The 24,405-nt window shown below is 37.0% G+C and overlaps 1 protein-coding gene across 5 annotated transcripts in view; it reads left to right on the plus strand.

Annotated features, from left to right (window-relative positions):
* Rasal2 (RAS protein activator like 2) overlaps positions 1-24,405 on the plus strand; it is a 384,331-nt gene that overhangs the window by 337,262 nt on the left and 22,664 nt on the right. For all 5 annotated transcript variants that reach the window (XM_017796364.2, XM_008826125.3, XM_017796365.2 and 2 more), the window contains exons 6-11: positions 11,271-11,424; positions 13,141-13,239; positions 14,838-15,392; positions 17,128-17,272; positions 21,088-21,232; positions 22,090-22,326. In XM_017796364.2, coding sequence (XP_017651853.1) covers positions 11,271-11,424; positions 13,141-13,239; positions 14,838-15,392; positions 17,128-17,272; positions 21,088-21,232; positions 22,090-22,326 — 1,335 coding nt within the window. The remainder of the gene's footprint in view (positions 1-11,270; positions 11,425-13,140; positions 13,240-14,837; positions 15,393-17,127; positions 17,273-21,087; positions 21,233-22,089; positions 22,327-24,405) is intronic.

The following is a 24,405-nucleotide window of genomic DNA, read 5'->3' on the forward strand; positions in this document are numbered from 1 at the left end:
ATGAAAATGAGACTACAACACAACAAAACCTCTGGGACCCCTTAAAAGAAATCCTAAGAGGGAAACTTACAGCTCTTAGCACCTATATTAAAAAATCTGAAAGAGCACATGTAAATGACAACAGCACAACTCAAGACTCTGGAAAGGCAAGAACAATCCAACCTCAAACCTAGCAGAAGAGAAGAAATAACAAAACTCAAAGCAGAAATTAACAAAATAGAAACAAAGAAAACAATACAAAGAATCAATGAATCTAAGAGCTGGTTCTTTCAAAAGCTAAACAAGATAGACAGACCCTCAGCCCAGTTAACCAAAAGAAAGGAAGAGTAAATCCAAATCAACAAAATCAAAGATGAACGGGGAAGCATCACAACAGACACCCAAAAGATACAGAACATTATAAGGGAATACTTTAAAAACCTATACTATATTAAATTTGAAAACCTAAAAGAAGTGGATGGATATCTAAAATCACAGGAACCACCAAAGCTAAGCCAAGGAGAGATCAACAGTTAAAAATAGATCTATAGCATATAAGGAAATAGAAATAGTAACACAAAACCTCCCAACTGAAAAAAGCTCAGACCCAGATGGATTTACAGCAGAATCCTACCAGAAATTTAAAGAAGATCTGCAACTAATACTACTTAAATTATTCAAAAAGATAGATGCAAGGAGAGAACTCCCAAATTCCTTCTATGAAGCCAGCATCAGTCTAATACCAAAACCAGCTGAAGTCACAGCCAAGAAAGAAGACTATAGACCCATGTCCTTAATGAACATAAATGCAAAAATTCTCAACAAAATACTCGCAAACCGCATACAGACACACATCAAAAAGATCATCCAGCATGATCAAGTCAGCTTTATTCCAGAGATGTCAGGATGGTTCAATACAAGTCAGTAAATGACATAAATCATATAAAGGGACTCAAAGACAAAAATCACATGGTCATCTCAATAGATGCAGAAAAGGCCTTTGACAAAATTCAGCATGCATTTATGATAAAAGTCCTAAAGGGAATTGGACTGGAGGGAACATACCTCAACATAATTAAAGCTATATACAACAAACCCACAGCCAACATCATCCTAAATTGAGAACAACTTGAAGCATTCCCATTAAAATCAGGAACCAGACAAGGATGTCCACTATCTCCACTCCTTTCCAATATAGTGCTTGAAACTCTTGCTAGAGCAATTAGACAAGAGAAGACATTAAAGGAGTATTAATTGGAAAAGAAGAGGTCAGATTATCCCTTTTTGCAGATGATATGATACTATACCTAAGAGATCCCAAAAATTCCATAAGAACACTCCTAGAATTGATTGACACTTTTGGTAAAGTAGGAGGTTACAAAATTAATCTACAAAAATCAGTAGCCTTTCTATATACCAATAACAAGTAATCAGAAAAAGAGTACAGGGAAACCCTCCCATTCACAATAGCCTCAAAAAAAAAAAAATCTCTGAAATAAATCTCACCCAAAACTTCAAAGATCTCTACAATGACCATTTTAAATCTTTAAAGAGATTGAGGAAGACATCAGAAGATGGGAGGACCTCCCATGCTCATGGATTGAGAGAATTCATATTGTGAAAATGTCCCTCCTACCAAAAGCAATATATAGATCAATCCCAGTCAAAACCCTGATGGTGTGCTTCATAGAATTAGAAGAAACCATCTTTAAATTCATATGGAAGCACAAAAGACCCCAGATAGCCAAAGCAAACCTGAGCACAAAGAGCAATGCTGGGTGAATTACTATACCAGATCTCAATATTTCAGAACTATAGTCATAAAAACAGCATGGTTCTGACACAAAATAGACACACAGATCAATGGAACATAATTGAAGACTCAAACGTGAGTATACACAATTTCAGCCACCTGATATTTGACAAAGGTGCCAAGAACAATGTATCTTCAACAAATGGTGCTGGCAAAACTCGATCTCCACCTGTAAAAGAATGAAACTAGATCCGTATCTTTCACCTTGCACAAAAGTCAACTCCAGATGGATCAAAGACCTCAATGTGAAACTGGAAACTCTGAAACTATTAGAAGGAAACATTGGCAGTAACATACAAGATGGGGATGAAAGAAAGGACTTTCTAAATCGGACACCAGTTGCTCAGGAATTAAGGTCAACAATCAACAAATGGGACCTCATTAAACTAAAAAGCTTCTGTAAAGAAAAAAAAAAAAAAGAAGTGAAGAGACAACCCACACGGTGGGAAAAAGTATCTTCACCAATCACATATTTGACAAAGTTTTAACATCCAGAATATATAAAGAACTCAAAAAACAAAGAATCAAGAAAACAAATGACCCAATTAAAAGATGAACTAAAGATATAAACAGAGAGTTCTCAAAAGAAGAAAAAGATGGCTAAGAAACATCTTAAAAAGTGTTCACCATCATTAGTAATTAGGGGAATGCAAATTAAAACCATCTTAAGATTTCATCTTACCCCAATCAGACTGGTTAAGATCAAGAGAACAAATGATACCAAATGCTGGCAGGGATGTGGAGAAAGGGGAACATTCATTCACTGGCTGGTGGGATTGAAAACTCATGCAACCTCTATGGAAAGCAGTGTAGAGAACTCTCTTAAAAATCTAAAAATTAGCCGGGTGTGGCACACACCTGTAGTCCCAGCACTTGGGAGGCAGAGGCAGGTGGATCTCTGTGAGTTCAAGGCCAGCCTAGTCTACATAGTGAGTTCCAGGACAGCTGGGGCTACAGGGAGACCCTGTCTCAAAAAGACAAAAAAAAAATCTAAAAATTAACCTACCATGCAACCCAGTCATACCATTCCTTGGCATATAACCCAGTCATCTTACTGCAGAGATACTTGTACAACCATGTTTGTTGTTGCTCTTTTCACAATAGCTAAGAGATGGAAGTAACCTAAGCACCCCTCAACTGACGAGTGAGTAACGAAAACATGGTTCATTTACACAGTGGAGTTCTCAGCAGTAAAGAAAGATGAAATAATGAAATTTGCAGGTAAATAGATGTATCTAGAAACTGTTGTACTAAGAAAAGTAACACAGACTCAGAAAACAAAAGACATATGTTCTCCCTCATTTGTGGATCCTAGCATCAAATCCTTGTAAGTACATAACCTGATCTAATTGCAGGAACCAGGAAAATGAAAGGGAACCAGAGAGGTAAAGGAGACAGGTGTTACTAAGGGAGAAATGTGTAAAAAGGGGGTACTTAAATGGGAGGGGTGAAGGAGGGCTGTACAAAAAACTATGGGAATAAAGGGGGAAGAAGGAGCTCAATTGAGATGGGACCATAGCAGATAGAAATTAACAAGGGAGAAATGGGGAAATGGGGACACTTTAAATGGGAGGACAGGGAGGGAGGATTAGACAGGGAGAGAAAGAGGAGGGGTAAATAGTGCCTAGCTAGTATTAAAAAAAAAAAAAAAACAGAGGGAATCATATTATTCCCAAAACCTATTTAAAAATTACACCTATGATATCTCTACATGAGTCCATGAGTATAACTGAAGACTACATAACAAAAAACAGTGCCATACAGGAGAAACCTTCCTTTGAGTTGTTAGCCAGAGTAGTCCAAGAGATTCCCAAAATTATACAGGCTATTACTACAGCCCTTGATTACCCCCCAGAACTTGATGGTAAGGCCCTCTTGCTGAAAATAGGACATACTTTGGACCCAGGACTTGGAGCAACAGCGCTAGAATTGACCTGGAAGCCACATCCAATGAAAGTTAGCTCTCATAGCTTTGGATAGCACTATGCAAGCTGCTAAGGGAGAACATTAATCGATGGTCCAACCCCAGCTTCAAGGTCTAAAAACCACATCAGTGACCAGCACAGCAAACGGCATTTGTACAGTAGTGGCACTTTTATCTTGGGGGTAATCAACAGCTACCCAATTGGACTTAAAACCCACTCAATGGGAGGAAACACATGTGTGGTACTGTAAACCTAGCCAAATACACATAGCTGGAGAGGTCGTAGATCTTAGAGAAAATTCCAAGTATCCCAGGCACCACCCATCAAAGAAACTATGTTCAATTGACAGAGATAATTACAGAGTTCCACAACTGGTCATACACAGAGATTGTCTGTGAATTGCCCAAGCCTAAGTGGCACATCTAGGATGCAACCTCTATACCTAAGGCTCATGGAACATAGAAAAAGGGATGAAGAGAACACTAACTCATCTTTCAACTCTCATCCATGAAGCTCCCTTGTGCAACAGAGGACCAGGAACACAAAAGGTCACAAATGACCAAAATTCAGAGTAAGAGTCTGCAGAGTATGGGTCCTTGGACAGAACTCCTATATTAAAATCTACCCACCCAGGGCTCAGGGACCATTGCATAAGAGGGAGTGGAAAGATTTTAAGAGCCAGGGCGGAGGTGCATGACCATAGAGAAATAGTCTGACAGGCACCTGGAACTCTGCTCACATGAACTTACAGCAATGGTGTCAGCATACACAAGACCCATGCAAACTTAAGCAGACAAAAACCCAGCTAGAACTGTGGAAATGAACAGCAAGTCCCAATCTTAGTCAAAGAATTATTGGCAGCTAATTACTGCTGGGTGAGGAAGAGCTGATCTTCTTAAAGGGATGTACTCTAAATAGGCTGACTAGATCCCAGTGGATGAACTTGCACTGAGATATCTGGGGACACTAATTTTACATGATAGGCTTTAACACAAGTGACAGAATGTATGAACTCCAGTTGGGGTCAGGGAAGCCTATGGGAGGGTGCCAAAGGGGAAAAAGGTATAAAGATGAATTTTCTATATGAAATATACCAAGATTCAATTAAAAGAATTGTAAAGAATCACTTAGTTTTAGTATCTAAAATCCAATAGAAGTTTTGTAATCATACCAATTTTAAATTTATTAGAATACTCAGTAAACAGCTCCAGTGTTCCGGTCACCAAAGCCTATTTGCCACCTACAAATCTCTCACCTTGATCACTTCTTCCTCATTTCTGTGAGTTTACCTTATGGTCTTTACTCATAGATGACTGCCATAATTTATGAACTGGTTTCTTAGTCTTCTGTTTTTATATCTCCCTTCTCCATGTACCCCTTTCTCCATCCTTTAGCCAAAATGGTCTTGCTGAGACACACAGATTCATGCCATTCCCCCTCTGTCTCCTCAAACCTTCCTGTGTCTGTCCACTCGTCTCGTGATCAAACTGCAAGATAGACACATGATGATAAATCTGATCATGAACTCTCACCATCCATCTCACCATCACCTCCCCTTATCACTTCCACACTACATCAGCATCACACTGTTTCTCAGTGTCTTAGGACCAGGTAACACTGCATACTCTAATGGATCTCTTCAACTGCTATTTATTCCCTCTTAACATGACACTCACATATCATGACCACAACTTTACATTATGTTTCTGAACTCTCCAATGTAAGATCATTTACTAAGTACTCACAGAGCCACTTTTGCATCTTTTACAGAAGTCTAATCACATTGTGTTATAGTGGATTGTAATGTACAAGATAAGCTGTAAGTAAGCACCAAGCCTTTCTCTTTGCCATGACACAAGGACCATATTGTTCTTTACTCTTGTATCCCTTTTACCTATCTCTAGTATAGGGCTTACACATAATGCATGCCAAATAGTTATTGCATAGCTAGATTCTTTCACACATTCATTTATTCAACCAAATGAGAAATTGATGGGAAAATAATAGTCATGAGTTTAACAATGGTGAAGAAGTATATGTCATTCAGTTTTGCCAGGTCTTTCCTCTTTTATTATTCTTTTACTCCAAACCTTCATTTTTTTTTTAGAAGAAGCATCTCATTACAGCTTTAACATACTCAATAATAATTTCCAGAGCAAAAATGCATCTCTTTCAAAAGTGGCTATAAAATTTTTAGGTTCACAGTTGAATTAATACAGTTATACAGTATTGAACTCAGTATAAACCCTGTAAGACTTAAAATTGAATGAGTTTTTAACCTTTAAAAAGATCTCCATTTCATTTTAGAATACATTGCTTCTTACAGAAAGACTCATTGTTTTTGCTAATATATATGTTAGCACATGCGTCTCTAATCTGTATGTATCTGATTATTACTAGTCATGGTCCAAACCTTCATTTTAAAGGCAGTAGTGACACTAAAAATTTAACAACTAAATCAGTAAAAGAATAGTCTTTCTACTCTGAACTAATATGTTAATTGGGTTATGAGTGTGGTTTGGTTCATTTTAATGTTTTTGCTAAATTCAATATAGTTGTATTTATATTTGTTTCATTGGCACTGGTAGGTTTTACTACTTTTGCAATTTAAGATCCTAAAGAAAAATGTATTATAATATGGTAACAGTTTCATACCATTAGAGAAAAATAGAATTTTCTTCTTAAAAAATAATTTTTATAGTGTTTTATGTCCCCTTCGTTGAGAATGTGTGTGTGTTTCACTTTTTTCCATGATGAATTTTCTTACCATGAGTTTTCATTTTAAGTGATGACTCCTTAAAATGACTGACAGATATCCTTGTTTATTACCAACATCTGGGCTCGTTAGACTACCCTGTCTGGAGGCTGAGGGGAGAGAAGGAAGACTTGCAATACATATATGCTTCCATAAGTGGCCATTTGTGTTATATGTAAATATAAGCTAGCATAAAGATCAGTGTATAAACAGTGGGGACTGGCTTTACCTATAGCAAGTAGACCAAGGTAGCTAGAGCTGTCCAAATCCTCAGAGAAGACACTGCTTTTTGGGAAAACAGTAAAGCTTTGGTGACTGAAATACATTTTCTTTTATAAACCAAAGAGAAAAAAACTTTAAAATTACCATACAGGGAAGTTCTGTTTTCAAACAGATAGCATTACTTCAATGTTTTCATAAAACACCTGACTAAAAAACAGTAAAATCCAGGGAACAGAAAAAAAATCTGTTTTGTTTTGTTTGTTTGTTTTTTTTCCTGATGTGAGATCTCAGTTGTAAAACTTGTTGGTAGAGTGTTAGAATAGCAAAGTTTATTTACTACCTGGGAAGTTTTTCAAATTGAGTGCCTTAAAATGCATGCTGGTTAAAACATGAGTATCTTCCTGCACCCAGCTTACTGGCTAAGAGTCTCTTCGTGAATTCAGTGAAGCAGCTTAAAATCCTAGCTGGGAGCCAAGCAGAAATTCACCTGCACTGTAGTCCAGGATTTTGTGTGGCAATAAGCATTTTTAATTAAAAGTTTCCTGATTCCTAAATTTGGAACTGAATCTGTAAACATGCAGCAGATTGAGCTAGCACATCCAAGCATCATCATTTGAGATGTGGGGAAAATGTGTCTTAAAAAAATTGGATGGGTAGGCTGAGAAAATCCAGCTGCATTTTATTTAAAATTGCACTCAGAGTTCTTTTACTCTTTTTTTCCTTCTTCCCTTCCTTCCTCCCTTCCTCGGTGTGTATAGACTGGTTTGTGTGTTTCGTCTCCCAACTCCTCAGCCATTCACTTTCATCTTTTAAGATTTATTTCAAATAGTGATAAGAATTGAAGCAATATAAGAAGACATTTGCTGTGGCGAAAGCCTCTCTTCCCTTGTAGTTTATCTCTTAAAGGCAGAAGCAGCAGTTAGATTTTTAACCCTTACCTTCACAGTCTAAAAGTTTATAAAGAAACCAGGATTGTCTGACCTGAAAACAGAAATGTAAAGAATGTAGCGTTCCTTAATTAAAAGTAAAATCGCCATCTAGGAAGCAGTTTTCCAGTTTAATAAATATTTAGGAACCCTGAATCATTCCTACTTGGTGTCATGGGTGGTGGTACCAGGCAGAAGGGAGCAGTCAGGAAGATAGCCTGACCAGTAGTCTAAGGACACACACTTGTCTACTTTCAAGGCCAAGACAGGTTTCTTGATGAAGGCGGTTGTCAGAATGGCCTTGGAAAAGTTGTTCTAAACACATAATTCTCTCAATAAATCCCCATTCTATTCTGTGTTAGAGTAAACTGGAGCCACTAGGCTGCTAAGACTTTGTAATTAGTAGCTCTAAGAAAAATCAATTCTTAGGAAGATACAAGAGGAGGTAAACAAGGTTTAGAGGAGACTTGAGGTTGCTAATGTTATTATATTGAATTGTTTGTACAGATAATGCCTCCTCCCCGACTCCCACCCTAAGCCATTCCCAGGCTGTTTGATCTTCCTGTTTACTGTAATCTTGTTTCTCTGGGAATTATTTTTCTCTTCTCAGAGACATTGTCTTCTCAATAAAGAAAGGACTTGCTTATTTATTCAGTAGTAATGGTGAACTTATTAGGCTTTGGCTTTCAATTGATTATGTGTGTGTGTATATATGTATGTATATATATATATATATATATAAAATGAACAATGTGAGATTCTGAACTATGTATTAATAATTGAAATTTCAATAAGTAGCATTTTAAGTTATAATTACGTGTGGCTTGATTATAATACTCTGTTTATGGCAACCATTGGAGGTTAAACTTAGAAAATTTGGTTTTATTCAACTTTCTTTAAAGGTAGAAAATATTTTTAAACCAGATAAATTATGCAAAATCAGACTTAAACTAGGGTGGGTTCTGCAAAGTAAATAGGTATAGAAGATTTGTACTTGCAAATGAGATATTGGAAGTACCTTCTAGTGTGAGGGTAGCTAGGAATCATATGAAAAAGGCTAACTAAAGCTTCCTAGATTTGTCCCTAGTAGAGTTTTTAATAGATTCTTCCCCATCCTCAGAGTTGCCTCAGTTTCCCCAGCCTTTTACTGAGAAATTGTTAGGAAATGGGTAGGGACTTCACTGCTCCTTTCTTTTTTAAAAGTCACTTTTACTGCGTCTGCAGAGTGTGCTCCCTTAGTCCTTCCAGCTGCAGCTTCTCCCTGCTGCCTTCCAACTCTCATCTCCTTATAGGTGTAGCACCATGGCAACAGGCCCAGCCTAGAGCCCTGGAACCTTGTTTGTGTTACCTGAGGGGTGAGATGCAGCCTGAAAGAAAAGAAGGAATATTACCTGTTCTACGGAATCTGGATGAAGATGACTTGTTCAGTTGTTTATGTTTCTGTTCTGCTTCTATTGAAGACTTGAATAACACCTGGAAAGCTTTTATCCAAAGATGGTATCAGTAGCCGAAGAGGGAAACCATCTTCTATTGGTTCTATTGTTTTCTGAGACATAATCCAGAGAGTGACTTGCTACACCCGGACATGTGGCACTACTATGATTTGGGGTTGCACTGCCAGGTGGCTATACAATTGTTTCATGTAGGTAGACATTTGTTTTGTTCAAACTAAAATCAATTTTATCTTTTAGAAAATCTGGAGAATTAAAAAACTTTTGTCGTAACTTCTATTTGAAACATGCATTGATCTTTTGTGGTGAGAGGCTTTTTCCCTTCAACTGCTCCTAGGAAAGATGATGAGAATTGTTTTCTGTTTAAGAAATCGTGGTGTCCTGTTGTCTCATTTGGGCTTCTGATTCAGTGTATTGGGAAAGGCTGTATTATGATAACTCAATTAAGGTAAAATATTTTTAGCATTTAGTTACTTATAATTAGTATGCTATATTTGTAGCATGTAAACACAAGCATGCATTGTGCTACCCAGAACCAAGGGAGATAAATGTAGAACTGTTAGTTCATTATATTTTCATGTATACTACATTAGATGGCTTTGTCTTTTTGTACATACTTTGTACTATTAATGGGAAATACATATGTTGACTTTTTATTTTTAAATTTGCTATCGAAACACACTTTTTTTCAGCCTAAGCTTTAGATAGTGGCTGTGTTTTGTTTTGGTTTTGTTTGGTTTTGTTTTGTTTTGTTTTGGTCTTTTTGAGACAGGGTCTCCCTATAGCCCCAGCTGTCCTGGAACTCACTATGTAGACTAGGGTGGCCTTGAACTCACAGAGATCCGCCTGCCTCTGCCTCCCGAGTGCTGGGATTAAAGGCGTGCGCCACCTTGCCTGGCTTTGTTTTGTTTTTTTGATGGAAATAACAGACTAAATTCCTTACTGCTTTAAATGTTTCTTATTTTGTAGTGTTTGCCTAAACATAGTGGAGACAGAAGAGAGGACCTTTAATGATAGTTTTCAATATCTTACTGTTTTATAATTTAGCTGAATACTACTCTGGCATTAAGTTCTACAACTTTTCAGTTTTATCCTGGTTCCAAGTAAATGAATGAAGTTGCTTGTTTAATATTTTACAAAACCAAATGTCTTTACATAGGCATTTATTTTTAGATAGACTTACTACTAAAGCATATGGATAGTCCAGTCAAATAAGTACTGTAATCTAGTAAAACTGCACGACCATCTAGTTCTGGAGTCAAGAATATTGCTTTGCATAGTGTTTGACTCCATTAATTTTTCAACAGGAAGGTAGTGAAGCACTAGCTCCAGTGGTGGTGAGAGCTATGAGTCCCAGCATTCTCTTTTAAAAATCGCTTTTAAAAAGCTGATTAAAAAATCAACCAAGGGAAAAAAAAAATCAACCAAGATTCCTGAACACTGTTAACTGTTCTTTGAGAGTTTGACTTTTTTAAAACATGATGGGAAGTTTTTTCAAAGCATTTTCTTCTTTATTCATATTTATACTAAAGAATGTGTAGAATTGAAAGTTTGCTAGAAGAGAATTGAAATGGAAATCAGGCCCTTTGAGAGACACTCTTACACTATAAAAAGTGGCTCTCTCTCTCTTTCTCTCTCTCTCTCTCTCTCTCTCTCTCGATCTGTGTGTGTGTGTGTGTGTATGTGTGTGTGTGTATGTGTGTGTGTGTGTCGATCTGTGTGTGTGTGTGTATGTGTGTGTGTGTATGTGTGTGTGTGTGTGTGTGTGTGTGTGTGTGTGTTCTGCCAGAGCAGAAAGAAGCAAACTGAGGATTCCCACCATTATTTTGTCAATGATACAAGTGGATAAATCTGTAGCATAAGAAAATATGTCTTTTATATTGCCTTTGCATAAAAAAGAGTGACTGAGTAGGGTGTATTTTTCCATTCCAATATAGAAATGAGGATAAAATTAATGTCTGTAGAGGAACTTCAAGCTCCTTTGAGACTACTAAAATGTTTTTATGCTTTATATTCACATGTGTTTATATATGCATAGTTTATGCAGACCACATGAATATGATTAATAATGTTGTAATTAAGGATTATTAATTTGTTCTCTATTCTTTCCTTTAGGATTTTGTACATTTGTTGTTAGTTTCTGTTGCAGTAGACCTTAATTTAACATTTAACACTACCTGAAATATCTTCTTCTTTTAGATCTCGTGGATTGCCTAAACTGAAAGAATCACGTTCCCATGAATCTTTGCTGAGTCCATGCAGTGCAGTGGAATGTCTGGATCTTGGTAGAGGGGAGCCCGTATCAGTGAAACCACTCCATAGTAGCATCCTTGGACAAGACTTCTGCTTTGAGGTTAAAAAAAAAAAAAATTGTAGAAAGAAGAGAGAATAGTTTAATGGACAATAATTTGTAATTTCATTATGATCATATTGCTGATTTGATTATCTCAATTGGTTTTCAGATACTGAAAATATTCTACTTGTAAGAAAAAAGTTGAAAATCTATTAATACAGTTATATTTGTGATTAAAGTTGTTAATATTGTCTCACTCCTTTGCCTTTGCTTTCAAAAAACTGAGTAGTGCATTCTCAGCATATGTTACAAGAAGACTAACAATAGATTCTTTAAAGATGTGTTAATTTTTATGATAAGGATGTCACACAGTTATTTTTTTCCTGAATTCCTAATTTTAAAAATATTTTGAGGAAATCCACTGAAATCATAATTTTCTAACTATAACATGAGCAGTTCTTGACCATGAGCAGTCTACGACCACATTTTTATTTCTGTAATTCCCTGCATGTTACTAGTTCAAAAACTATACATCTTAATTTGAATTAGCCAGATTCTGGTCTCACTCACCGAAGCTGGGGGCTTCTCTCAGACAGAGCATACAATCCAGTCAGAGTCACTGGATTAGACCAGTGAAAGTGAACAAATACAAATTGGCAGTTTGAGCAGGTCATCTATAGATAGATAGATAGATAGATAGATAGATAGATAGATAGATAGATAGATAGATAGATAGATGATAGAGATAGAGATATATAGATATATAAGGTTTTGGTTTTGTTCTTTATATTTTTAATGAAAATCACTTGAAACTTTTTTATTTGTGAGCTCAGTTCAATAGGCTGTATACTAAGCTATTGTCCTAGTTTGTTTCGCCATTGCTGTGACAAAACACTCTGACCAATACCAACTTGGGGAGGAAAGGGTTTATTTGTCTTACATCTTCCAGGTCACAGTTCATCAGGGAGCCCCAGGTAGGAACTCAGGGCAGGAACCTGGAGGCAGGAGCTGGAGCATAGGCCATAGAGGAATGCTCCTTACTGGCTTGCTCTTCTGGCCCCTGCTCAACCTGTTTTCTGATAAAACATGGGCCTACCTGCCCAGGGGTGGCACCACCCACAGTGAACTGGGCCCTCCCACATCACTCAGTAATCAAGAAGAGGTGCCACAGACATGGCCATAGGCCAGTCCAATGGAAGCAATTCCCCAATTCAGGCTCCCTCAACCCAGGTGTGTCAAGTTGACACTAAAGCTACCCAGCATAGCTGTATTCAGTGACTAGAAATCAACAAGTTAGTTGCCTACTAGAGGAGAAATGAATTCCAGAGGCAGTAATACAACTGTACTTATATTTTTCAATTTCATTTAGTAGCCTTCTATAGTATTATAATGAAGCAGTCTTGAGAAATCAAACTGTTTTAGTAATATTCTTCCTTTTTAGTTATTCTTTATTAGCTTAGAAATGAGCATACTTATTTATAGGTAATTTTAGATGTGGCCTTAAAGATATTTAGGGGCTTTTTTTTTCTGAACCGCTGTGCTAGCTGAATTCTAAATGTATATTGTTCTTATACCCAGAAATAAGTGTGGATGCTACCTAGAGATTAATTTTAAAAAGCAAATACAGATATAGAGAGATCACAAAACTGAAAAGATCATTTTAATTTCATACACTATGATTTGGGTTCATAACATATCCCTAATTCTTGAGTGATAGAAATAGAAAGATAGAGACCCCCAAATCATATGTCCTTATCTCTGATCTTTATGTTGAAGGTCACCTACTTAAGTGGAAGTAAATGCTTCAGCTGTAACTCTGCATCAGAGAGGGATAAGTGGATGGAAAACCTTCGCAGGACAGTTCAGCCAAATAAGGTAATGTTGGCTTTGAGTGTCAAAAAATATATCACAAACAGGACATTATACCACCCCCTCAAGGCTGAAGAATCATCACAAAAGGGGATGTAAAGAATGTAAGAGTTGGAAGATAGGGACTAGTACTGCAAGATACTGTCTTTTGGGCATGGCACAGCTCGTACAGCCTGCAGGGACTTACAGAAGACTGAGTCTGTCAACAGTCATCATAGAATGAGACAGAGCTCATGGGCCCTACCCCACCTCTACTGAAATACTGGCTGGTAGATTCTAGTGGAAGGGGCAGTCATTGTCTTTAGTTTTATAGCCATTGAGGAATTTGGATAGTCCAAATCCATGGTCACATAGATGATCCTGACTAAACTTAATGGGTCTGAGAGAAAGGAGAGAGAAAGATGAATGTAGGAAAAGGACTTGTAGGGAGGAGAGTAATGGGGTGGGTGGGAAATTAAAGAGGGTAGTAAGTTATAGTAATCAGAATGCACTTTATACATGTATGAAATTGTCAAAGAACAAATCCAATAAGAGTTTTTAAAAAATATATCACTTTATAAGCAGCAAGTTGATAGAAGACAAATACAGTTAGATCTTACTTTTATAATGGGGGGGTGTTGTTGATGCTATTGGTGTTGAGATGGGGACTCACTATGTAGCCCAGGCTGACCTTGAACTTGGAACTCTCCTGTCTCAGCCTCCCAAGTGTTAGTGCCACCACATCTGGCTTAGAGCTTGATGGTTTTAAAACCTATGTACATGCTATGGCATGTTATGTTATAAATAATATTACTGCAGGTAATATTTTTGTCATTTTACTGATTTGGATGAGAAGACTCAAAAAGTTAAGTGATATACCCAATTGGAAGTTAGTACATGATAAAAATGAGACTAGAAGGCAAGTTTCTTAACTGCTTATCTCTTGTTTATACAAACTAGTCCAGTCTCATTATTGGTTATATGAGAACATACTATTATTACATGATGATAAATTTTTAAAATTTATTTTCATTTTATGTGTATGAGTGTTTTTCCTGCATGTATATACGTTCACCCATGTGTGCAGTGCTCACAGAGGTCACAAGATATCAGATCCCCTGGACCTGGAGTTATAGACAGTTGGTACCCACTATGTAGGTGTTAGGAACTGAATCCAGGTCCTCTGCAAGAGCAGCCAGTGCACTTAACCACTGAACCATCTGTCCAGCTCTACATTACAATATTTTTTAACCTGAGTATAATAGAATATATGTAGTTCTCTAAGATTCTTTTTTTAAATTACATTTATTTACTTAATTGTGTACATATGTGTGGGTACCACATGCCACAGTGAGCATGTGGAAGTTAGAAGACAGCTTGTAAGAGTCAGTTCTCTGCTTCCACCACATGGACTAGGGGGGTTGAATTCAGGTCGTCAGGATTGACAGCAAGAACCTTAACCCATGGAACCATCTTACCAGCCCTATTGTCTTAAACATTGAGATAGCAGTTGTTTTCATTATGTGCAGCCTCATCTTAGTAGAGTGTATAATAAGCATTTAAAAAGAAACTGTTCTTTTACTAGTATGTCAGCTCTCAAATTCAATTTTGTTGTCTCTTTATAGGACAATTGTAGACGAGCTGAAAATGTTCTCCGTTTATGGATCATTGAAGCCAAGGACCTTGCCCCTAAAAAAAAATACTTCTGCGAACTGTGCCTTGATGATACCCTCTTTGCTCGTACAACCAGCAAGACCAAAGCAGACAATATTTTCTGGGGCGAACATTTTGAATTCTATAGCCTTCCTCCTCTTCATAGCATCACAGTTCACATTTATAAGGATGTGGAAAAAAAGAAAAAAAAGGACAAGAATAATTACGTAGGGCTAGTCAACATCCCCACTGCCAGTGTGACTGGTCGCCAATTTGTAGAAAAGTGGTATCCAGTGAGTACACCTACACCCAACAAAGGAAAGACAGGAGGACCTTCTATTCGGATTAAGTCACGTTTTCAAACTATCACCATTCTGCCTATGGAGCAATACAAAGAATTTGCAGAATTTGTCACCAGCAACTACACCATGCTTTGTTCTGTTCTTGAGCCAGTAATTAGTGTGAGAAATAAAGAAGAGTTGGCTTGTGCCTTGGTACACATTCTTCAAAGTACTGGCAGAGCCAAGGTAAGTAGAAAAGGAACACATATTACCTGAATATTCTTCCTTACCATTTCAGAGAAATATAGATGTGGATAATCCACCTGAGAAAATTATACTTTTCCTTTGGTAATAAAAAGAAAAGGGAATTGAGAAGAAAACCTATTAGCAGTTCTCAAAGTGATAGAGGTTTTTAAACTAAAGTAAAATGGAAGAACCAACAAATACTTAAAATTTATCATTATTAGAGCTAATACCATGGGCACTATAAATGTTAAGCTCACTATGATAGCCCAACAGTATATTCAAATTCCATTGTTATTGTTGGGCTATATTCTTTTCTTTATGAAACAGTCTAGCATGTACTAACAAACTTGTGATCCTCCTGCTTCAGCCTTCCAGAGTCTATAATTACAGGTATGATATGGATGTACAACAGTATACCTGACTGAAGTTTTCTGCAATGATATATGATAGTTTTCTTCCTCACTGTATTTTACGATTAACTGATGACTATATCCCACAGGCACAGAAGGAGATATGTGGTGGGTATTAGCAAGAGTCTTCATAGAGTTAGAAATCTGTATCTGGAATAAAAACAACAGGGGTGTTGTACAGTTGGCATTTGTTTCATGATAGCTTTTTATCTAGGATGAAATTGAAAAGTAAGGAAAATAGACAAAGAGATGGCTCAGCGGTTAAGAGTACTGACTGTTCTTGCAGAGGACCTGGGTTCGATTCCCAGCACCCACATGGCGGCTACAAACCGTCCTTAACTCCAGTTCCAGGGGAATCCGAAGCCCTCTTCTGACTTCCGTGGCATTGCACAACGCGGGTGCACTCACATACATGCAGGCAATACACTCATACACATAAAAATAATTTTAAAAATTAAAAAAAAAAATTATGTGTATGAGTGTATTGCCTGCAGGTGTTAAAGTGCACCCGTGTTGTGCAGTGCCTGCAGAGGTTAGAAGAGGGCTTTGGATCCCCCGGGACTGGAATTACAGATATAAAAAAAAAAAACAAAAAGAAAACTATGACCATCTGACATATGCCAGTAACAGGGGCGAAAGACATGATGTTGAACAAAATCATACATACTTCTTGGCCCCATGGGGCTTTCAGTTTTCTAGAGAAACCATGTTAAGTAAGTACAGAAATAAATCTATGCTTGTAGTGAGACATGCAGAGGGTAAAAAAATAAATAGATAATACTATGGGAGTATGAACAAGGGGACTTGACAAGTTAGGTTTAGGATAATATTGGTCAGGGAAGGCTTAATGAAGAAAGTTGTTTGTGAAATAAGATCCAAAGGACCCTAGGAATTAGCTCTCTAACAGTGGGAATGGGGGTGAGGATGAGAATGGAGAAGAACTAAAAATAGAATTTGCAAAAGACTTTTTGGTGAACAGTGAATACTGTATATAGAAACAACATAAAAAGACTAGAGCAGAGAGAATCTACTAGGTGACATAGAAGCACCAACAAGAAACCAGAAAAATAGAGAGACTTGGAGGTGCATTCAGAATTATGGTCTTTTTCAAAGTATATTGGAAAACCTCTTGGGAATTCAGAACTTAAACTTAGAGCTAACAGTATATAACATTTTTATCCTGGTTGCCTTTTTTTTCCTTCCAGTGAGTCTGGTAGCTTCAGTTTTAAAGCATCATTCCAAGTTTGTTTGATAGTTCAGTAGTATCTTCTTATGTATACTATTTATTCATTTGTTTTCTTTCTGGTTGAACATTATTCTATCAGGATTTTCTGACCGACTTGGTAATGTCTGAAGTGGATCGTTGTGGAGAGCATGATGTCTTGATCTTCAGAGAGAACACCATTGCCACTAAATCAATTGAGGAGTACCTCAAGTTGGTGGGGCAACAGTACCTTCATGATGCACTGGGTATGGAGAGAAATGTTGTCAGTCACACTGTACACTACCAATCCATTTCTTAGCCTGTCTTTATCTTAGAGCATCACTCTTTACTGCATAGATTCTACCTTACTTAGTTAAGTCTTCAATCTGAATACCCTTTTACCTGTCTGAATCAAGTTGATTTCATTTTGGTGTCCTGTAACATAGACAAAATACCATCTATGAGAAATAATAAAAGAAGTCACTCAGAAGGCATAATTTCTGTACATGGTGGTAGAGTCAAATTCCTTTTAGCATATGTCCATACCTTTTGACTTATACCACAGATGAAATGTTGATAATAGTTAGAATTTAGTGACATATGTAGAAAACACATGATAAGACTGAGTATGGTGGAGCATGCCTACAATTCCAGCGGTTGGCAGGTGGAGGCAAGGGTTCAAGGTCATCCTCAACTACTTAATGAGTTAGCAGCCAGCCTGGGCTACCTGAGACCTTACCTCAAAAAGAAAAAAAAAAGTATTAAAAAGAAGGAGCTGGAGAGATGACTCATCAGATAAGAGCACTTGCTATATAATCATGAAGATCATGAAGTTTGGACTCAAGCACCTACAGAACAAGCGAGATGTCTGCAAACACCTGTAACTCTGACTCTGAGGGATTGATGCCCTCTTCTAGTCTCCACATGCAGAGCTACACTCAGCCTACACACGTGTGTGCATATGCTCATGCAAACACACACATAAATAAAATAAATTTTTTAAAACTTAAAAGAAGAAAACACATGATAAAACATTCTGGACAAACTAACATTTAAACTCAGCGAATGCCCTTTTGACTTTATTTTCAAAGGCAAGGAAGCAAACTTAAATAATTTTCAAGTAAACAATTTTTTAGATATAAACCATAAAAATTTCACCTTACATTTTGACTTCAGACAGATTATAATCCCAAAAAATGAAAATGATTTTTGTATTTTATAGGATTTTTAAGGTATCCCACATCAGGAAAAACTCCAGACCTTATGGTTCAGGCACTATAGACAATTAATGTACCATGAGTAATTTATTTGGCCTTTTCCTGAAGTATAAAAGAAAAATAGTTACTATATTACTAATACTTTCCCCAGAGTTGATATAACCTAAATTAACACCCTTAATAGAATATTAGTTATAGATTTAGAGTGTGGTCAGTTAGTACTGAGATATTTATCATTGATTAATTTTACATTTATATACTCATTAAATGAGACAGATTATGTGGAAACATGGAGTGAACACATACCTTATGGGAACTGTTTACATTTTTTTTAATTTTGCCATTTTTTGATGTTTTTTACTTTATTAAAAATCTATTTAAAAGTGGCATATTTTGGGGGCTGGAGAGATGCCTCAGAGGCTAAGAACACTGTTCTTGCAGATGACCCAGGTTCAAATGCCAGCACCCACATGGCAGCTAACAACTGTCCGTAAGTCCAGTTCCAGGGGATCTGACATCCTCTTCTGTCCTCTGCGGACATTGCACAATATGGGTGCACTTACTTACAATCAGACATAACACTCATACACATAAAATAAAAATAATAAATAATATTTTTTAAAGTGGCATATTTTATACATAATAATGCTTTCTGTATGAAACCAAACTAAGTGCCAGGAACTATATTTATATGGGGCTTTTCTGATCCTCACCATAATTTTACAAGGCACATCTTACTGATCCTGTTCTGCAAAGAAAGCAACTGAAACTTGGACTATTTCAGCCCCCTAGTCAGTTAAGTGGCAGATCAGGATTTGATCCTAGATCTCTTTTGATGATACCACAGACTTTTGTGTGTGCAGTGTGCCACTTTGCTTCCTTTTCTCCAAGCATGTTTCTTTTAAATATCCTCTGTCATGGCTATTTTTAAAAGGTTTCATTTACTTCAGCAATAGCCATTTTGATAGAAAATGTGTTTCATATTGCTACTGCTAATTCATTTTGTAGGAATGAACTCTTTTATTATGAGCCTGAACATCAAGTAATATGAGCAGATTGAGAAGGATCTTTGAAAGGTCCACTTCTCTTTAATAAAGACCTGTAAAAAACAAAAATATATACTTCTGTCTCTGATAAATATAATAAAACATCTATAATTTTTTGAAAATTATTCAAGGTAAGAATTTGAATATGATTAAAATCTGATTCCTAACCTCCAAAAGTATTCGTCCTACAAATGAGACAGGGAAAAAAGTGTAAAACATGGAGTATTAGAACACATATTAAGGGCTTGGAAAGATGGCTCAGCGGTTCAGAATGTTATCTGCTCTTCAGAGGACTGGGGTTCAGTTCCTAGCACACACATGGTAGCTAACAATCATCCATAACTTCAGTTCCAGAGGATCCAACACCCTTTTCTGCCTTCCACAAGCATTGCACACATGGGTGCACTTACATACAGGCAAAAACACTCATACACATAGAATTTTTTTTAATTTAATAAAGAAGACATTGAGTCATATATAGGAGATGATAAATAAATATGGTCATTTCATGGGAGTATTAAGCACATCTTTTGGGGGTTTTTTTTTTGTTTTTTTTTGTTTTTTTTTTTTTTTTTTTTTTTTTTTTTTGAGCAAGCAGAAGGGAAGGGGATGGTTCCCTGACCTCATGGCACTTGGAGTCTAGCCAGGGAGAAACGCATGGTAAGGTCACTGTGAAGGATGACTAATCTACACATAAGTTAATGGATTCAAATGAACAGTGTGGATGGAGTATGGAAAAGAAGATCACTGTGAAGAATGGATGGACTGATCTACTCATGGGCTAATGGATTCATGGGTTATTGGGTTATATCCCTGACACACTTCTTCCCTTTCCCTGTGACAAGCCCTCACTTGTCCATGATGCACCATGAATTCCTCACCAGGTTCTGGGCAGATGCTGGACCATGTTCCTGGACTTCCCAGGCCCCAGTTGTAGACCAGGCTAGCCTTGAACTCACAGAGATCTGCCTGCCTCTGCCTCCCAAGTACTTAGATTAAAGTTTGCGCTACCACACCTGGCCAGCATATCTTTATAGATAGAATATATGAACAAAGCTTGTAAACTAAATTTTTATGTAAAAGCGTATAGGAGGCTGGAGATATGGCTCAGCAGTTAAGAAGGCTTCCTCTTCTTCCAGAGGACCCAAATTTAGTTCCCAGCACCTACATCAGGCAGCTCACAACTACCTGTAACTCCAGCTAGAGGGGATCCAACACCTCTGACCACTGCAGGTACCTGCACTCACATACACAAACACATACATACACATAATTACATAATTAAGATAATAAAAATAAAACTCATCCCCCAAAAGCAGATAGGGAGTATGTAAAGAGTTATGCTTCAATTTTGTGTGGTAGGTTAAATTACTGTCCCTATGTAAGAGGTAAACTTGCATCTGTGTTTGACACCAACATTGCCCCCTAAAACCTTAGTTAGCTGACCTATTTCAAACAAGCCATGATTTGTTTATATTTCTAGAATGATAGTATCAGTTACTCAAGTAGAAGAAGCTCTATTATAAGTCTATGTTAATTAAATGTATTTTGAGTTTCAGTAAAACAGTACATTTTTTAAGTCCTATTCTTGCTATTTTTATAAATCATGATGACATTGGTGATTGCTTTTATTCTGCTTCCAGAATAAGGAAGCTAAACATGATACATGGAAAGTGATAACTACTGAGTTCCAAACGGTGGCCCCTTATGGATCCTTCATGTCAAGTCTGAGAAAAGAATGCTCCATTTTTTTTTTATTATTCTATATAGGAAGATACTTTTTAATTATAGGATTTGCCATCTTCTCTCTTCCATTAGGGGAATTCATCAAAGCTTTGTATGAATCAGATGAAAACTGTGAAGTGGATCCCAGCAAATGTTCATCTAGTGAACTGATAGACCATCAGAGCAACCTAAAAATGTGCTGTGAGTTGGCTTTCTGCAAGATCATCAACTCTTACTGGTGAGCTTGTGTCCATGCTTTGCCCTCCCTATGTAACTTAGTTTTTTTTCCATGTGAAAGTCATCACAGAGGAAAGATTTAAGGGGAAAGCTTAAAATTTCTGTCATTTGGTCTAAAATCTAAATCTTCACTGCAGGTAGTACTTCTGAATATTCTTCTCCATGTTATGTGTGTACTCTATAATAGTCAAATGAATCAGGGATTTAAAAAAAAAAAATATTGGGGGCTGGAGAGATGGCTCAGCGATTAAGAGCACTGACTGCTAGGACTTGGGTTCAATTCCCAGCACCTACATGATGGTTACAAACCGTCCTTAACTCCAGTTCCAGGGGAATCCGAAGCCCTCTTCTATCCTCCACAGCATTGCGTGACACAGGTGCACTCACATACATGAAGGCAACACACTCATACACGTAAAATAAAAATAATAAATAAAATATTTTTAAAAATACTAATATTAAACAGATGTATTCGTAAAGTTTGATCATTTCTCTACCACCAGCAAACTGAGTTTTTAGAACAGTTTTTCAGAAACAGTTTTTGGAGAGATTATGATGAGCTCTATTAAAACTAAATAGTATAGTCAGGAACCTCATACCATTTTCCCACTTTGCAAAACTAAATTTATCCTAATCCAGAATTTTGTAACTTTCAGTTTATAGTTACCACCTGGCCTTCTTTGAATTTTCTTCCCCCTATCAGCTGTGAATCATGTAGATTTTCATCTCTGGATCAATACTAGACCTCCCCACAGCTCAGCTCTAAGAGGGGTGTTGGGTCACAATGGAGTCACATGCTTTCATGGGTTATGATGCTTTTATATTTATAGCGAGCTTTGGGTTTTCTCCCTTCCATAGTGTTTTCCCTCGTGAGTTGAAGGAAGTGTTTGCATCATGGAAGCAGCAGTGCCTGAATCGTGGCAAACAGGACATCAGTGAACGGCTCATCAGTGCCTCGCTATTTCTCCGTTTCCTTTGCCCAGCCATCATGTCTCCCAGTCTTTTCAATCTGATGCAGGAGTATCCTGATGACCGCACATCTCGCACTCTAACTCTTATTGCCAAGGTCATTCAGAACCTGGCCAACTTTGCCAAGTAGGTGATACTACCCTAACACTTTAAAAACGTGTGGCTTTAAAAAATGTTCATAAGCACTTGAATGAGACTGGGAGCCTCATTGCTGCTGCTCCTTGATTTTCATTGTATTGTCAATAAAAGCAGAAAAAATTTAGAAGTAAATATTAAGTAACCTATGGCACATACATTCAGTGGACTATTTGTAGGAACTTAAAATAGTGTTTACAGAGCATATCCAATAACATGAAAATGATGAAGATTAAATTACTGGTAAAAAAGTGCAGAATGGTACATGAGCCATTCTAGCAATCTGAAAAAAACAAGAATCTAGGTATGAAAGTGTTGGGAACAGGCTGGAGATAAAGTTCAGTGACAGTGAGTGTGCTTATGTAGCATGCACAAGGCCCTGGTTTCAATCCTAAGTGCCATCAAAAAAGAAAAAAATAAATAAAATAAAAATACTATGGTTACATTGTCTCATACAACTATCCTGGCCACTTTCTCAAAGACTATGTTGGGGAAAGTGCAGAAGATCAAAGGGTACTATAGAAGACCAAAAGAGACCAAATACAATATTTGACATTTATTTGGCTCTGTAAAATTTATTTGGGGGATTAGCAAGATGGCTTAGCAGGTAAGGTTGGTTACTTTCCACCAAGACTGACAATCTGCGTTGTCCCCCAGAGCACACATGGGGAAGGAAAAACCAACTCTCACAAGTTGCTCTCTGACTTCCACACATGCAGCATGGTATGCAAGCATTCACACATAAACAATAAATAAAATGTAAAAAAAAAATTTTTTTTAATTATTTGAGGGCTAGCGGGCATGGTGGCACACATCTTTAATCCCAGCACTCAGGAGGCAAAGGCAGGCAGATCTCTGAGATCAAGGCCAGCCTGGTCTGCATAGCAAGTTCCAGGTGAGGTGTGGCTACAGGGAGACCCTGTCTCAAAAACAAATAGGCAAAAAATTACTTGAGGGCTAGAGAGATGGTTCATCAGTTAAGAACTCCTTACTGTTATTGGAGAGGACCCACGTTCAATTTCTAGCATCCATGTCAGGCCAGCTCACAACTATTTATAATATTAAAACTCCAGCTCCAGGAAGATCTAAACACCTTTGACCTTCATGGACACCTGCACTCATGTACACATGTACCCACACAGACAGACAGGCAGGCAGGCACACAGACAGACACATGTACACACACATACATACATAATTAAAAAATTATTTAGGGAAAGTTGATGGGATTTAGATGTGGACTGTATGTGATTCATGAGAAATATTTTAAAATTTTCAGTGTGAAATAGCATCGGTTTATATAAGAGCTATTCCTTATTCTGAAAAAAAGTGCACTACAATACTTAGAGGTAATATCTATAATTTAGTATAAATTGGTTCTAGAAAAAAGCATATGGATAGAGAGAGAGTGAAAGCAAACTTGGCAAACACTGTTAACGGTTGATACAGATGAAAGGTATATGGATGTTCATTGTACATTCTTTCAGCCTTTCTGTAGGTTTAAATTTATTTTCAAAAGAAAGGCAAACACAGTTGTGCTCAAATGTAAATAGAGTTATGTTTGGGTAGTAGAATGGATGCACCCATACTTTTTTCTACTATTCACTGTTTTCGACCTTTTTCTTCATAAGTTTGTATTATTTTTATAATTCATAGAAAGTAATTTTAGGAAATGTTCAGAAAAGGATTCACTCTTGGAAAAATTGATCACGGTTGTGCTTAATATTGAGACTTAAACACAAACTTCTTTTGCAGTGTTTAGAAGACACTTAGAGCTTCAGTGAAACAGCTTGCCCTCTATTGTGGTATTTTTTAAAGAAGTACACTATTTTAATTTTGTGGACCTTATATATAAGCCAGTGTAAAAAAGTTTACCCATATTTGAACTTATTCTGATAAAATTTATTTCTAGTTTATCTTGGATCAGGTTTTATAGACTTAAAGTAGGCCCTGAAGATCGCTAAAGTCTAGGTGAACAACAACAACAAAAAGTTCTTTTCTAATGGAAATATAGAACATGAGCAAAAACTTGGAAAAGAAAAAGAGTACAATAGTCTCCCCTTAGCCAAG

This window comes from Nannospalax galili, unplaced genomic scaffold, assembly GCF_000622305.1.
Source record: "Nannospalax galili isolate Female #2095 unplaced genomic scaffold, S.galili_v1.0 scaffold429, whole genome shotgun sequence".
Lineage (NCBI taxonomy): Eukaryota > Metazoa > Chordata > Mammalia > Rodentia > Spalacidae > Nannospalax > Nannospalax galili.